Genomic DNA, 16,935 nt, shown 5'->3' with positions numbered 1-16,935 from the left:
ACCTCCACTCCAACCTATTGAAGCAGAATAGTGTCCCCTCCCCAACTTATGTCCACCCAGGACCTGTGATTGTGACCTTATTTGGAAACATGGTCTTTGTAGATGTAATCATATTAAAATGAGGTCATACTACACTAATCCAATGATGGGGTTCTTATAAAAAGAGCACAATTCAGACACAAAGGGAGAGCACCATGTGATGATGGAAGCAGGGTGATATGTCTATAAGCCAAGAAATGTCAAAGATAGCAACCACCAGAAGCTAGAAAGAAACAAGGAAGTTTGCTCCACTAGGACTTTAAGAGAGAACATCGCCCTACCAACATCTTGGTTCTGGACTTTTAGCCTCCAGAACGATAAATTTCTGTTGTCTTTAGCCACCCAATTTGTGGTACCTTCTTAGAGCAGCCCTAGGAAACTAATATATACTCTATATCTAAATTAAAAAAGAATCTCCAAATATGATCCTGGAAACCTCCAGGGTTGAGAACCACTGGACTGAATAATAATCATAACCATCCTCGACTCAATATTATGTAGGAGTAGAAAAAAGGATGACTGAAATGATTCTCTTTTAGAAAAAAGGGTCCTGGTTTTGAGACAATCAGCTATCCTTTTGGAACAAAATAAAATCATCCCTATAACATATCGGATTCACCAGAATAAACTCTAAAAGTATTCCAGATGCTGGGAACAAAACAAAGTCTTACTCTCGTAGAGTTTGCAATCTAAGGAAAGACAGACCATGAACAAATAACAAAATAAATTAGATAACTTTAGAGAGGTGATCTATGAAGAAAATAAGGTAATGAAATACGGCACATCTCAATGGAGAGTGAGTGGTTAATTTAGTTAGGGTCATCAGGGAAGGCCCCTTGGAGCTATATTTGAGCTGAGTCTTAAAGATGTCAGCCATAGGAAGATCTGGGAGAAGAGAGTTCCAAGAGAAATACAAAGGTTTTGAGAAGGAAATGATTTTAATAAGGTAGATTACCTAAATGTAAAGCACTATAATAGAATGAGAAAAATGATAAGATAATGTGGTTGTTGCCTTGGGTAAAGAAGGTCTTCTAAAACTATCAGCAAAATGGAAAAGCCATGAAGAAAAGATTGATATAAATATATCAAACGACTATACAAACATTTAAGACTTCCCTATGGTAACACAAACCATACACATGTTACATATTATGGGAAAATACCAGCAACATACGTAATAGACAACGGGTTAATATTTAGAAATACCAGTGACACAATGAAATGGAAAAGACAAACAACCCTGTAAGAAAAACTAGACAGAAGTTATAAACAGTTTATCAAGGATGGGCCAATAAACATCATATGAAAATATGCTCAACTTCACTAGTGATAGGAGAATGCAAATTAAACAAATATACATGAATTAACGTTTTTTTTTTTCCCCAACTATCAGACTAGCAAACAATTTAAAATTCAGAGTCTTAGGAAATGTGAAGATGCACTGCTGACAGGAGTGAAAACCGGCATAGTGCTTTTGAAAGGCAATTAGGCAGTAAGTATTAACATTGCAAATATCCATACTCCATGACTCAGCAACCCATTTCTGAATGTCCACCTAGAGAAACAAGGAGGGCCCTACAGGTACGTTCACTGCAGCTCTGTATTAGTGAAAAATAAAACCACTTCAAATATCCATCGGGGGAATAGAAAAAATAAATCAAGACTCATCTGAATTACAGAATTCGAAGAAAAAAGTGTTTTTTTTTTTCTTTTGTAGAAATATCTCCAAGACATATTGCCAAGTGAAGAAAGCAATTGGCCAAATAATATGGACAGTATGATCCTATTCACATGAAACTGATAACTATCCACACTAACCTTCATATTTCTGTGTTGTCATCCTGTCTCTACCCACCCCACTCCCACTCCCAGTAGAGAGAAGTTTGGTTAGAGCAGGTAGGCTGTTTGAATGACTACAATCTCCTCAAATCACCTTACAATTACCATTTAGCAGTAATGGGAAACTGCTATATAATTTGGGGGGCCCAGTGCAAAATGAAAATGGAGGTTTCCTTGTTCAAAGACCAGGGAAGAGGCAAGAAGTGCAATTAAAGGTACTACAATATATAATTTTTTCCTTTAAAAATATTTTATTACTTATAAACAGTATAGGGATACATGAATAACAACAAACTTACAAATTGTAAAACAATATATTTATCATAATTTATATAATAAGATAAATAATGACGTTACTAATGTGATATCTTGATTGATCATAAGATTTTTCTTGCTCACTTTTCTGCAAATTCAATTATTTAGTCATAAAAGTTTATATTTTTAGCAACTTCATTTTCAACCAATATAACTGAAAGTAACGTTTATCACAAGATGACAAATATTTGGTAACTTCATTTTGAGAAGGAGCTTTCTGCTGATGCAACTATTACTGTCTGTGACAATGTTGGGATAGCTGATAAATTATTTCAAAAAATAAATTTTAGTGCATCTGTAGCTGATGATTCTTGTGGAACATTTTTTCTAAAAAGATTTAACTCTTCATACAAATCAGTTTTGTGTAAGTCTGAATCTAATTTTAAATAGAAATTTATACAATGGCCTTTAATGTTTCTTTTCCTCTGACATTTCCTGTAACTTGTGGAGTTCTGCTATAGACTGAATGCTTCTGTCCCCACTCCGCAATTCGTAGGTTGAAATCCTAATCCCCAAAGTGGTGGTGTTAGGAGGAGCGGTCTTTGGGAGGTGATTGGGTCTTGAGGATGGAGGCTTCATGAATGAGATTAGTGCCCTTATGAAAGAGATCCTGAAGAGCTCCTTCACTCCTTCCACCACACAGCAAGAAAATGGCCATCTATGAACCAGAAAGTGGGCTCTCACTAGACACTGAATCGGCCAGCACCTTGATCTTAGACTTTCCAGCCTCTAGAACGGGGAAAATAAATTTTTGTGTATTAGCCACCCAGTCTATGTTTTTGTTATAGCAGCCTGAACAAACTAAAACAAGGTCATAAAAGAAATAAAAAATATCATCATGATTTATTCATAATTCAAAATGCCTGTTTATGCATTCTTCCACCATATCTTTAACTACAAGGAAAACACTTTTAAATTGTCTTCACCATTAATAATTGGTTTATCCAAAACTTTCATCAAATGTGTCTAATGTAATGGTCTTTAAATTTAATTTCCATTTCTAAGCTTCTGGATATTTGCTTTGCAATATTGCATGTTTTCTAAACCAGAGATTCTAAACTTTCCATGGGTATGCTTTTAGTTTGTAGTAATTTACTGGCAAAGCTTGCTGCCTGAGTGCCAAGCAGTCCCTGTCCCAGTGCTCAAGCCAGAGTTACTATTTGTGTAGATACTGCAGGGACAGGCTCTGATAGCAGAAGGGCAAGATTGCCTCACACCATGGGTCCTGTCACTGCCATTACCACTGCTGCTTCTGCTGCCACCATTGTCACTGGACCAGAATCCCCCCTCTGGGCCCCATGGTGCCCCAGAATGCCCCAAAGGTGTTGCTTGTGCATGCCAGGAGGCCTGACCAACTGCTAGGCATGCATGGGTGCACACTGCCACCCAGTGTATCTCTTCTGCTCATGTGTACGCTCCATTGTCACATGGGACTACACTTAAAAGACATAAATTAAAAAATAAAGTTATTATTAGTGATGTCAAGACAGCGACAGCAGAGCATTAAATCAAGCTTGAAGCCCCTCCTGGGAGCAGAGCTCTGCACAGGTGACACACCCCTAAAGATGGCCGTAGAGGAGTGGGTTGGTGTTCTCAGCTACCTAGTTTGGCACCTGGGGCATCATCCTGCGAGTTTTTATTCTATGCGATTGTAAATCCTATTTTGCTTCTGTGATTCAAATTATGCAAATAACCATTGATTACCTCCCCCCATAACATGAGAGACACCAGTTGCTGTTAGATCCACACCAGTGGTATAGTGGAGTGGTGAGTTGTACGCCAGGAACTCCAGCTTGGTTACATACTTCCTTTGTGACCTGGAGCAAGTGATTTAAAGTATATTCAGCTTCCCTTTCCATGAAATGGGGATAATATTAGTACTTACCTCATAAGGTTGCTGTCAGGGTTGAGCAAGTTAATGCATGTAGAGAGCTTAGAACAGTGCTTATCACAGTAAATTATCAGATAATGTTATTTGTCATTATTTTGTCTTGTTTTTCCGGTTCTTGTATTTCCAAGTCTGTTTTGGAGCAAGCCTGTTCTTCCTCATGTAATATGCCCCCTTTCCCCCGACCCTTTTTCCTCATATATTTTGTAGTCCACCTTAGTTCTCATCCTTTTTTCATCTCAACAGTTATATGTACATGTATGCAAAGAGATGAATTGGAAGAGCCCACTGAGGTTCTCTCTAGGGAGGTAAGCAGGAATTGAATGGTGGTCAGTGGGGATCTTCAGCCTGTTTGTACATTTACAATGGGAATGCATTTACTATTTATCGCCTGTGTAATTAAAAATAAATATTTACAACGGTTAAGGGGAAGTGGCATAGGGGAAGATTTCCAGGGCAGCCTCTTAACTATGGCAGCCAGTTCAGATCATGCACTGATGTTGTGAGATGCAACTGGAGAACACATTTCCAGGGTAGCAGCCAGCTGCCTCTGATCCATGGCAGTGCCAAGAGTTCCTCTGTCAGCAAATTTAACTGCCTCAGATTCAGCCTCCTGACAGCTTTGCCTTTCCCATTATCCTTTAGCACTCCCACCCCACCTCCCAAGAACAGTGGGGAGGAACTTCCATGGGTGGGTATAAGTCTACCTGGGTCAAATGCCACCTCCTGTGAAGTCTTTCCTGACACACCCACTGAACAAGTTTGAATTAACTATGGCTCCTTTTGTTCCCACACATGTTGCTCAGACCTCTAGGTAGCACTTAGAGTTTGACCTTTCTCAGCCTTGTTATTGTTCATTGAACCTTGCCTCCCTTACTAGATTATACATATACTCCTTAAGGATACACACGTGGTCTCTTTTTCATGTCTGGAAAAACCCACTCCAACCCCTACCAGTATTCTGACCAGTTAAATGCTCAGGAGGTGTTATTGAGAGGGTGCCCTGAACTGGCCCTACCACCACAATCGACTTTTTGCACTTTTTATTCCTTCTGCCCTGTCCCTGGCCAGCTCTTGTTTTTCAGGTCTCAGCTCACACGTCACCTTCTCAAAAAGGCTTTCCTTAACTACCCTATCTAAAATAGACTATCTTTCATCCAAATCTTTATCTCATTTTTTTTTTTTTATTTTCCTCATAGCACTCACTGCAATTTGAAATTATCTTTTTCGGCTTATTTTATCATCCATCTCCCTCGTTGGAATGTGAATCACAGGCGGGCAGGGACCTTTTCTGTTTTGTTTACCCTTGAATCCCCAGTGCCTAGAAAAGTGCCTGGTATATAGTAGATGCTCAATAAACATATGAATGAAACTATTTTTTTGACTGTTCCCCCAGTAGAATGTCAGCTCCATGAAGGCCAGGACCTTATCTGTGTTACTGCTACATCCTTAGCACTTAGCACAATGCCTGATGCATAGTAGATGCCCAACAAAGAATTGTTGGGTGAGTTAATGAATGTTTCACACACACCTTAACTCAACATACTTCAAAATGAACTTAGTCTCTTTCCTACCAAATCTGCTTTTCCTCTGTGTACCCGAGCTCAATGGCACTAACATTCAGTCTGACACCCAGAAATGAACTCAGTCCTTTCATTCGCCTACTATTTTCAATTAATCCCCAAGCCCTGTTTACCTCCAAAATATCCTACTTATCTGATCCTTTTCTACCCCAGCTGCAACTATCCTGACTCAAGCCTCATCTTTTTTTTTTTTCATGACTAATGCAACAAACAGCCTCTTCCCTCATGCCTTTTTTATTAACTTCATGAATTTGCATGTCATCCATGTGTAGGGGACATGGTAATTTTTTGTCTTTCCAATTTTAATATATATTCTGCCAAAGTGAACACTCTCCTGTCTCCTTTTGAAACTACGAAAGCTTAAGTTACAGGGCCTGTCACTTGCCATATGGTCACATGGTCATATGTTTTGTAAAGTTTGTAAAATGTATTTAAACCATAGTTGGTTAAAACTGCTGTCCCTTTCCTCTGACAGTTTCCCTGGTCACATATTCCCTTGTATTAGGTGGTGCTGAAGCTGCCTCAGACATTTTTGAGATCTAGTTAAGTGGAAGTTGATTTGGGGGATACATTTAATTTGGGTTTGATACATTTACATGTGGTCTATATCACTTCTATTTATAGTTATTACCCAGGTATAGGAATGGCTTCTAGAAACACTCTGTCTACCTCTGAATCTAATTTTGTAACTACAAGTCTATATTCTTAAAGAAGTCCCACCTCACAAACATATAAGCTTCAGGTCCCACTAAAACTGGATTTTCCTCTGCCTAAAACACAAATGTGACAGCTGCTCTTGCTCTTGTTACTGCTTAAAAGATAAAATCTAATATTCAAATTCTTTTTTCAAATGTTTCCGCATATGCCTCCATGCATTTGTACATGTTGATCCTTTTATCTACACTGTTAATTTAGTGAACTTTTAGAATCCTCCAAATCGCCTAGAAATCTTCTTTGACAGCAGCAAGGAGCTGCTGAGACACTTGTTTAGCTTTATTTTGCACTCTACAAGAGGTATCCGTGTGCTTACTGGACGTTGTATTCCAATTGTTGACTTGCAAGCCTGTGTCCTGCACTGGCTTGCAATTTCCCAGGGCAGAGTCCCTTTTTCCATCATTGTACCCTCAGGGCCGAACGCACCATTACTTAGGAAACAGGTACACAACCATTTTCTTTTTTAAAGCGGTGGGACCCTTTAAGAAAATAGAAGAGTCCTAGAGAACATTCTATAACGCCTGAGAAAGCCAGCGCCATCTTGAAGCAGGTGTGTGGCGTTCCATTCACTCAACCTCTTCTCCCACCCCACCCCCAGGCTGGAGTCAGAAAATCGTGGGACATATGCAGGGAAATCGTTGAACTGTATCTGAACTGAACTGAAGCGAAGCAGTAGGGTCAGAAAGGAGAGTTTCGAGCTAGGAAGTTGACAGAAGCTTTAAGAAGGAACGAAGGATGTTGCACAGAATGCCGGGGGGTAGTAGAGGGTGCAAAGGTTCAACTTCCCGGCTCTGAAACGGCAGTCGTTTCTAAACCCGTGTGCTGTTTTGGGGATAATAACAGAGCTTCCCTTACAGGGTGAAGAATACACGACTCGGAGATCGTGTGAAAAGAGCTTAGACCGCAAAGAAGCTCACTGAACGGTAGCTGCGGCGAATACCCCGCCTCTTCTTCATTTTGTAGTTTGCAGTCAGAGTACACCTCCTCTCATAGGAGGAGCGGCTGGGAGGAGTGTGCTTATTGGTGGTGGTTGATGCTTAACTCCCTGCTTGCCTAGAAGGGAATGAAGCCTGAGAAGGTTCTGGCCCCACTCAAAATGGAGCCAAGCAATCGCCTCGTCTAAGATGGCGGCTTCCCCGCCTCCGGGCTCAAGGTTCTCAGCACCCATTGGGCTCCTAGAGGAGACGAGCTGGTCTAAAGTGGGCAGGTCTCCTCCCCAGTTCCCCCCCAATCATCTCCCCACACTCCTGCCGTCTCCCCCCCCCTTCCCCCCGGCTCCCCCTACCTCCACCGTCTCAAGGCGGTGCCTCGCTCGGATGACGTCTTGCGGTAGCCAGCGGCCCGCTCTTCCCCGCCTCTGTCGTGGGGTCTTGGTGTGCCCGGCCCTCATAAGATGGCGGTCGGATCGCCTCCTTGAGGCAGCTTCGCCACTCTCAATATGGTAGCTGTTTACACCATATTTCTCCTCCCCTCTCCGCCTCAACTTCCTCGTTGTTTTGAATAAACTTTATTGACTACTCCGAATTGCCTACCACCGCTACCAGGCTTCTCCCGGCGACTTTTCGGGCCATTTTCCTCCGACCTGGCCGCCGGTTCCTCTCCTTCCTCGTTGGTTTGCTCGCGGCGAGCTCTTGCCGGCCCAGCGACAACGCCGCTCGCCCGGTCTCCCGGCGTCCGCCAGACTAGGCCCGGTCCGCGGTCTCCAGTAGGCCCTAGCGCCTGGTCCGGGGCAGAGCTGTGAGGAAAGCTGCCCGGAAACAGCCTGGCAACCAGGGCCGCGCGACCCAACGGGTGGTCTTAGGGGCCGGCGAGCGAGGTTCGCGGCGTTGCTGTGACGATCCCAGAATTCGGCGCGCGCCGCTGGTGGGGCCAGAACTGCCAGACGAGCCTCGGCTGAGCGAGGCGCCGAGCTGCTCAGGAGCGAGCCCGGCTGCCGGTGCGTCGGTGGGACTGAGCTCTGCGGGCGGGAGGAATCCCTGCAGCTTTGTGGATGCGGAGGTCCTTGTAGGGCTGAGGATCGAAGACATTCTTGTCAGGTTGGGAGTGTGAGGAGGTTCCTGTCAGTTTGGGAGGTGTGAAGAGATTCTTGTAAGTTTCAGGCTGCAAGGATATTCCTGTCAGTTTCAAGATCTAAGAGGAGATTCCGGTCAGTTTGGAAGAACAGGGAAGCCCTCGTCAGTTTGAGGGGGCTATGAGGAGATGCCTGCCAGTTTCCGAGCGGTGGGAAGAAAACAAATCCTTGCTCAGTTGCAGTTGTGTGAGGAAATTCTCGTCAGTTTCAGGGAATTTTGAAGAGATCGTTTTTGAAGAGATAGTTTCAGGGGCGCGATGAGAACCCGGTCATGTTTGAAGTAGAGAACGAGCTAATGAGTTTTGCAATTGAGATTTATTTCAGTTGTCGGGGTGATGAGGCTCCCGACTGGTCGGGGGTGGAATGATTGGGTGAGTTCTCAGAACATGACCCCCAGAACTGTGATTTGAGTTGGGCGCCTCTGTCTTGTTCCTGAAGGCACTGAAGAGATTTGCGAGTAATCCGAGCCCACATTCAGGGACCCCTCATCTCTCTCCAGTTGCCCCTATTTGGAGGGAGAGAGAAGGGGCTTTAGCTGAGCTCCCCTAGCCTCATTCTTGAGGCTAGGGCTTGCGTCATAATAAAGAGCGCCTTGGGAAGCAAGGTTGCGAGCAAAGAGAGGGTGCAGTGAGGAATTAAAGAAGCTTCTTTAAAGGAGTCAGATATTTCCTTGAAGCTCGGAAAGTTCTTACTGACTCTGAAGGCTAAAGAAGGTAGGGAGGGAGAAAAAAAGCCTCGACGGCAGAGCGCCGTTCTTTATTTGTTAAAGGAATTCTGGAGGCGGGTGGACTTTCTCCGATTGCCCCCTACAGCCACACCAGCAGTGTTGCATCCCGGGCGCGGTAACTCCCCATTCGTGAAGTGAGGGTTGGTACCCTGGTGGAAATGATTCACTATAAAAAGTGTTTGTGCCCAGCCATCCTCCAGGAAGGACGCGTGCTGCCGCCTCCCGCTCCCCTGGACATTGCGAACCTGGCCCGCGGCAGAACGCTGCAAGACCAGGAGAAGATGGCCTCGGTGCCGGTGTATTGCCTCTGCCGGCTGCCTTACGATGTGACCCGTTTCATGATCGAGTGTGACATGTGCCAGGACTGGTTTCATGGCAGGTAAGGAAGGCAGGCCAGGTGCCACAGGGTGCAGTGGCCAGGTGCTCACTCGCTTCTTTCTCAGCTCTGTTTTAGGTTCCCAGTCAGAAACTTTTTTCCCCTCACTCCCTGAGAATTAACTCCAACCCACCTCCCAGCCCTAGGTTACTCCATCCCTTCTTATAGACTAGGGCCTAGTTGACATTGGCTTCTGATTTTTCTTATTTTTCTCTTTTCCCATATATATGTTATATGTACACCCTTCTTTTGAAAATTTTTTTTTTAATTTAGAAAGTATTTTTTTCCCAGCTACTAAGTATCAGTTTTGTCTTTTGTCTCACTCTGGCTTTGGAAGAGACAATATTGCAATTTTGAGATAGTTGGGTCCAGCAAACATGGATTTGAGTTGTGGTTTGCACCTTACTATCAGAGTGACCTTGGGCAAGTTGCTTTGCCTCTCTGAGCCTCATTGTTTTCACTTATTAAATATATCTAATACATTCTTCCTGATTATTTAAAGCGTTTTGCATGCACTCAGTAAATGGAGGCAGAAATGCAGATGCAGTAATATTTTTATTTCCATAGTATTTATCTGCAGAACCATCTAACTAAAACGAATTAAGCAGAAGAGATATTTGGTAAAACAGGACTAAAACCACTAATGAATTCCTTCCAGTTTGCCATGTGTGCACATAAGCACCTGTCACCCAGGATTCCAGAGAGGTTAGTGTGTAGAATAAAACTAATATTATCCCATTATTGGGACTTAAATCCCAGCTATAGAAAGAATACCATGAGAGAGATTTGTACATTGAAGGACAACAAAACAGTATATGGCACCTTTCTCCTGTTGCATGTTGTTAGATTCTAGAATTTTAAGTTATCACTAGTCCCTTCCAAAGGAGCTGTTCCTGTTACCACACCCAAGACTAAACTGAAGGTGCTGGTGCTGCTAAAATTCTGCTCTTAGCAGGGACTGCCTCATGCAGCACATCCAAATTCATATTCAACTAATCTTTATTGAGTATTCACTGTGTGCCAGGTGCAGGGTTCTTTTTATTGCCTCCTGTTATTTCATTTCAGAGGGGACAGACCTAGAGGGTAGGGCCTTTTCCTTTCCCCTGGAAATAAGTGGGGATTAAGATGTCTTTCAGGATTTCCAGTATCTTTGCTAGTGCTGATCAAGTCACTCCTCTGCTTAAGATTCTTTTAGTGGTTCCCCTACAGAATAAAATTCAGTCTCTGCATGACAGACAAGACCTTTCGCGGTCTACTTGTTCAGTCTCATTTCCCACCACTCCTCCTCTCTTGTCCCAGCAAAACTGAACTGCTTATAGTTCTGGGAAAATTTTATACTCCTTTGTGACTCTTTGTCTTTACACATGCTATTCCCACTAATGTCCTCCCTTTTACAACTTATAGCATACCTTCTCTGTAAAAGGCCTTCCTCTGGCTTCTCATTGCACTTTGTGTACATCCTTATTGAAAGTAATTATTTCATCATCATAGTTACATCTGTGTCACTCATCAGCCAGAGATACCTGAGGGCAGAGATGTCATCGTTTTATTTTTTGGTATCCCCAGAACCTAGTTCAATTGCTAAACATGTGATAGATGCTGAGTACATTTTTAAATTAAATTTATTGAGGTAACATTGGCTAATAACATGATATAAATTTCAGCTGTGCAACATCATAATTCTGTATCTGTATACTCTACTGTGTGCTCACCATCAAAAGTCTAGTTTCCTTCTATTACCATATATTCGACCCCCTTTACCTAATTCACCCTTTCCCCATACCCCTTACATTTTTCAATGAACAGATGAGTTTTCTTGAAAAGAGCTATTCCCTGTGGCCCTTACTTTGGATTGTGTGGGAAGTGTGTAGGTTCAAACCTGGAAAGTGAACTCTCGCCCACAATATAGAGACCCTAACTCCACAGTCTGGGAACAGGAAACAGAAACAAATGCTTCCTCAGTGCTTACTATATGCTAGGCCCTATGACAGGATTTTGCATGAATTATCTCAATCCATACCAACCCCTGAAAATTAGATATTTATTTTTAAAATAATGTTTAAATTTTTCCTGATTATATAGGTGAAACGTGCTCATTGTAGAAAATACAGAAAAAGAATAAAGAAGGAAATAAAAATAACCTATGAGTCTACTATCTAGCACAATCCACTGTCACATTTTTTGTTGCATTAACTCCCGTCATTTGACTTAGAATATAAACATGTATTTTTACAACATGGGATTGTATTATGAATACTACTTTATAACCTGACTTTTATTCCTACTTAACATTATAATGTATTTTACCAGGTCGTTAAATATTCATCTAAACCCGATTTCTGATATCCCACTGTATATATATGTCCTCAGTTACTTGGTCATTTCCTCTGTGGTTGGATGCTTTTGTTATCTCTACTTTTTTTACGTAATAAATAATGTGATGTGAGGGAATCTGGGGGTTCTGGAAATGTTTTGTATTTTGATGTGGGTGCTAGTTAAAACAACAACAACAAAAAAAACCATTGTAGTGAACATCTTTGCACAATAGAGACTTGATATTTAGAAGGAACACCACTGAGGCCTTTAAGAATTCCAAATTTACAAATATAGAAATAGAAATGGTTTATGAGCCAGGCCCCTCCTCAATCACATTTCTGTAGTGAATCTTGTTGTTTGTGGACACCATGACACAAGTTGGCTGTCTTAATTTTTTTTTCTATGAAAGAGACCAAGTTTTTATCTTTTCTCATGCTCCTCTGTATGGGCTGCCAAGGAACAAGGAGGCCAGCTGAGAATGAGGTCCTTGGTGGGTGGCTGCTCTTGCTTACTCAGTGATTGCTCATACACATGCACCAGGCTCCCAGAGCTCCATTTAAGTTTGTACTTCATGATTAAAAATTACTAAATACCATGGACTTTCCATGGTTGCTCACCATAGTTAGGCCCACAGGTAGGTGATATAAATCTGCTCACATCTCTGATGACTTCCAGAGGCTAGATTTCTTAAAGTCCAGTTAGGGATTAATAATTCCAAGTTACTTCCTGGAAAGATTATAGCAAGGAAGGTGACTATTTCATTTTGCTTGGGAGAATTAGAAATTCATGGAGATTCAACTTCTTTCTGAGTCTAGATTTAAATTTAGAATTTCCTGGCTCCAGAGGCTAAGTTCCCAAAAGTGGAAAAAAGATGGTAAGCTCCATTCCCCCTACTTTAAAGGGCTGGGGTTTTGCAAAACACTTTGATTTGTAAAGCAGTGGTTCTTAAACTTTCGTGTGCATCAGAATTACTTAGAAGACCTATTAAAAGACAAGATAGATAGGCTCTACCTACAGGGTTTCTGATACAGTGGGTGAGTGGGAGCCACCTTCAGAACCACTGTTTTAGGGCATTATTCTGTGTCAGTTCCTTCTCTTTCTGTGGAATGTGACAGCATTTGATGTTGGGGGATTGGTGGGCTAACAAATTAATTACTGTACATGGTTCTCAAAATGTGGTTTATTAACTGGGAATTTGTTAAAAATGCAAATTCTTGGGCTAGAACGCAGCAATTTATATTTTAACAAACAGGTGGATTCTGATGCACTGTAACTTTTGAGAATCATTTTTCTACAATGGCGGCAAAAGTTAGTTGGCAAGCATTTATTGATGTCTGGGAATCTGGTGAAAACACCCCTTTATAGTTTTCCTATCAATAAAGGAAGTATTAGCACAAGGGGATAACTGTTGTATGAACTGTAAACTTGAAGAAATGGCACTGGCTTTATATCTAGGTTCAAATTCTGATTCTGTTACATTTTAGCAAAGGATTTCATCTCTGAAGTCTCAATTTCCCTGAGAGTTGTTGTGATGATTTAAATAAAATGGTAGTGGCCCTTGTTTATGGCGCATTAGCTAATGTGCCAGTCACTATGCTAAACACTTTGCCTAATTATCTTTATTTAATCTTTAGAGGAACTTAAAAATTATGAACTCAAATGATTTAATAGTCTTAGGACTATTCAAATGATCTATTTTATATTGGGTATGCTGTGATACTTTCTACTTTCCAAGGAATTTATCCAATTCATCTAAGTTATTAAAGTATTCCCTTATTATTCTTTTGATATCTGCAGGCTGGGCGTCTTCTCTCTCTTTTTCTTTGTTAGACTTCCTTGAGGTTTGTCAGTTTTATTGATCTCTTCAAAGAACAAGTGCTTTGTTTCATTGATTTTCTCTACCATCTTTCTATTTTCAATTTCATTGATTCATGCACTTTATTATTTCCTTTCTTCTGCTTGCCTGGATTTATTTTGCTTCTCTTTACCTAATTTCTGGAGAATGAAAGCTTAGGTAATTGATTCGAGACTGTTCCTGTTTTCTAATGTAAGCATTCAGTGCTATTAATTTCCCTCCTAGTACTGATTTAACTGTCTCACAATTTTTGATATGTTTTCCTTTTCATGTAGTTCATTGTAAAGTAAATTTTAATTTCCTTAGAGGCTTCGTGTTTGACCTATGAATTATATAGAAGTGTGTTTAGTTTCCAAGTATTTGTAGATTTTCTTATTATCATTTTGTTATTGATTTATGGTTTGGTTCCATAGTGGTCAGAGAAGATACATTGTATGCTTTCGATTCCTTTAAATTTTTTGAGGTTTGTTTTATGGCCCAGGATATGGTCTGTCTTAATGTTCCATGGTCACTCAGAAAGAATGTATATCTTGCTTTTGTTGGGTGGAATTTTCTATAAATGTCGATTTACCCCCGTTGGTTGATAGTGTTGCTGATGTCTTTTCTGTCCTTGTTGATTTTATATCTAGTTGTTCAGTTAGTTGTTGACGAAGTGTTGAAATGTCCAGCTATAATTATTAATTTGTCTGTTTTTCCTTTCAGTTCTGTCATTCGTTGCTTTACATTTTGCAGCTTTGTTGTTTGACCCATATGCATTTAGGATTGCTATGTCTTGGTGGATTGACCCTGTTATTATTATGTAATATCCTTCTCTGTCTTTGGTAATTTTCTTTGCATGAAAATCTGCTTTATTTAAAATTAATGTAGCCATTAATATAGTCACTCCTGCTTTCTTTTGAATAAAGGTTGTATGGCATATCTTTTTCTGTCTCTTTACTTTCAATTTACATCATTATGTATGAAGCGAGTTTCTTATAGACAGCATATAGTTTGGCATTATTTTTATTCACTCTGCCCATCTCTTTTAATTGGTATATTTAGGCCTTTTATACAACCCGTAATTATTGATATGTTAGATATAAATAAAATAAGTCTGTCATTTTATTTTTTGTTTTCTTTCTCTTTTGCCTTCCTGTGTGTTACTTATACCTTTTCTGTAAAATTCCATTTTGTCATATCTACAGTAGTCCCCCTTTATCTGCGGTTTTGCTTTCTGCGGTTTCAGTTACCCAAGGTCAACCAGGTCTGAAAATATTAAATGGAAGATTCCAGAAGGAAACAATTCATTAGTTTTAAATTGCACATCATTATGACTAGCATGATGAAATCTCACTCTGCTCTGCTCCATCCCTCCTGAGATGTGAATCATCCCTTTGTCCAGTGTATCCACACTGTATGTACTACCTGCCAGTTAGTCACTTACTGCCATCTAGATTATAAGATAGGCTGTCGCGGTATTGCAGGGCTTATGTTCAAGTAACCCTTATTTCACTTGATAATGGCCCCAAAGCACAAGAGTAGTGATGCTGGCAATTCAGATATGCCAAAGAGAAGCCATAAAGTGCTTCTTTTAAGTGAAAAAGGTTAAAGTTTTCAACTTGATAAGGAAAGAAAAAAAATTGTATGCTGAGGTTGCTAATATCTATGGTGCAAATGAATCTTCTATCTGTGAAATTGTGAAGAAGGAGAAAGAAAATCATGCTAGTTTTGCCGTCACACCTCAGACTGCAAAAGTTATGGCCACAGTTTATGCTAAGTGCTTAGTTAAAATGGAAATGGCATTAATTTTGTGCGTGGAAGACGTGAACAGAAAACATGTTTCAACTGATGGCAACATGTTGTGCCAGAAAGCATTGAATGATACAGCGATTTCAGTAAGGGGTCCCCTGAAACAAGTGATGCTAAGCCATTTACTGCAAGTAAGGGATGGCTACACAGAGTCAAGAATAGGTTTAGACTGAAAAATATAAAAATTACTGGACAGGCTGTATTTGCCAATGGAGAAACTGTGGCCGCATTTCCAGAGGAGTTGAAGTTGATTGAGATTTGGCACTATTCATGCATCCACTGGGGACCTTGGAACATGTTCCCACAGATAAGGGAGGACTACTGTACACCTGTCCCTCAATTTACAGAGATTATCTGTTCCACACGTCTTTTTTTTTACAGGAAAGAAAACCACGTAAAAAGAGGCAACCAGTACGAAAAGAATGCTAAAGAAATAGACCAATATAAGTCATAAAAATATTTATTTCACATATTTTCACAAAAAAATGTTAATAAAAATTTAGAAAAATCAAAATAAATTTTATTTGCTGTCGATGTCTGTACTATAATCTAAAGCAGCCAACCTCTTTTTAATTGGCACAAAGTCACTATCTGCATTGGTCGAAATATTTGGAAGTACTGCTTCGGTTTTAGTATTTATGTTTATGTTTTTAGATTATCTTTTTCCAACCCCATCTTTTGCTAAGTTTTCATAAATTCTTCAATATTCACTGCAACATTGTTTTTAAGGCTCATTGGATGTTTGGATCAATATCTAGAATTGCAGTTTCCAGTTTTGTGGCCAATTGAAGAGCTTTGTAAATATTTTCTGCAGTGAATGAAACTGCTTCAAGGTCACTGCCATATTCATCAGCAGGATAGGCTTCAGGTAGTACATGAATTAATTCATTATCAGTTAATTCATGATCAACCAGTAATTCATTAATATCATCTACATCTAAATTGTCAGAGCCTTCTTTTTGAAACTTATTTAATAAATTAATAATGTCAGTTTAAACCCTCTTCAATTGTTAGAACTATATTCCCTGGTACACACTTTTCTGGCCAAATTGCTTTCCAGCAAGCATTTAAAGTTGACAGTTTTATATCACTCAAAGCTAAAGCAATATTCTTGATACAACTTAAAATTGTGTGTACTCCAGGCTTCTGTAATTGTGATTCACTATCTTCAAGTTTATTAAAAAATCATTAAAAATATCAAACAAAAAGACCCTTCAGGAATTATACTAAATTCCTTTTAGTATAATTAATCTTAAAGATGGAAATAATGCCTTGATCTAAAGTTTGGATCAAGGAAGTTGTATTTGGTGGAAAATATACAACTTTTGTATTTGAATGTTCTAAATTGTGTGGATGACCAGGTGCATTATTTAAAAGTATTTTAAAAGGAAGACATTTTTCCTTCATATAATTTTCAGCTTCTA

The 16,935-nt window shown here is 40.2% G+C and overlaps 1 protein-coding gene and 1 pseudogene across 7 annotated transcripts in view; one reads left to right on the top strand and one right to left on the bottom strand.

Annotated features, from left to right (window-relative positions):
- Nucleotides 1-5,891: 5,891 nt before the first annotated feature.
- LOC120593594 (uncharacterized) lies at nucleotides 5,892-5,992 on the bottom strand (annotated as a pseudogene).
- Nucleotides 5,993-6,923: 931 nt separating this feature from the next.
- Nucleotides 6,924-16,935, top strand: part of PHF8 (PHD finger protein 8) — a 96,865-nt gene continuing 86,853 nt past the window's right edge. For 2 of the 7 annotated variants that reach the window (XM_039851427.1, XM_039851433.1), the window contains exons 1-2: nucleotides 6,924-7,576; nucleotides 9,364-9,555. In XM_039851427.1, coding sequence (XP_039707361.1) covers nucleotides 7,503-7,576; nucleotides 9,364-9,555 — 266 coding nt within the window. In that variant the 5' untranslated portion in view covers nucleotides 6,924-7,502. Of the gene's footprint in view, nucleotides 7,577-7,746; nucleotides 8,467-9,363; nucleotides 9,556-16,935 lie in introns of those variants that run through there. The other 5 variants (XM_039851432.1, XM_039851428.1, XM_039851430.1 and 2 more) reach the window with 5 other exon arrangements.

Source organism: Pteropus medius, unplaced genomic scaffold, assembly GCF_902729225.1.
Source record: "Pteropus medius unplaced genomic scaffold, Ma_sr-lr_union100, whole genome shotgun sequence".
NCBI classification, from domain to species: Eukaryota; Metazoa; Chordata; class Mammalia; order Chiroptera; family Pteropodidae; genus Pteropus; species Pteropus medius.
Note: the sequence above shows the minus strand (reverse complement) of the source record. Positions and strands in the feature narration are given on the sequence as shown.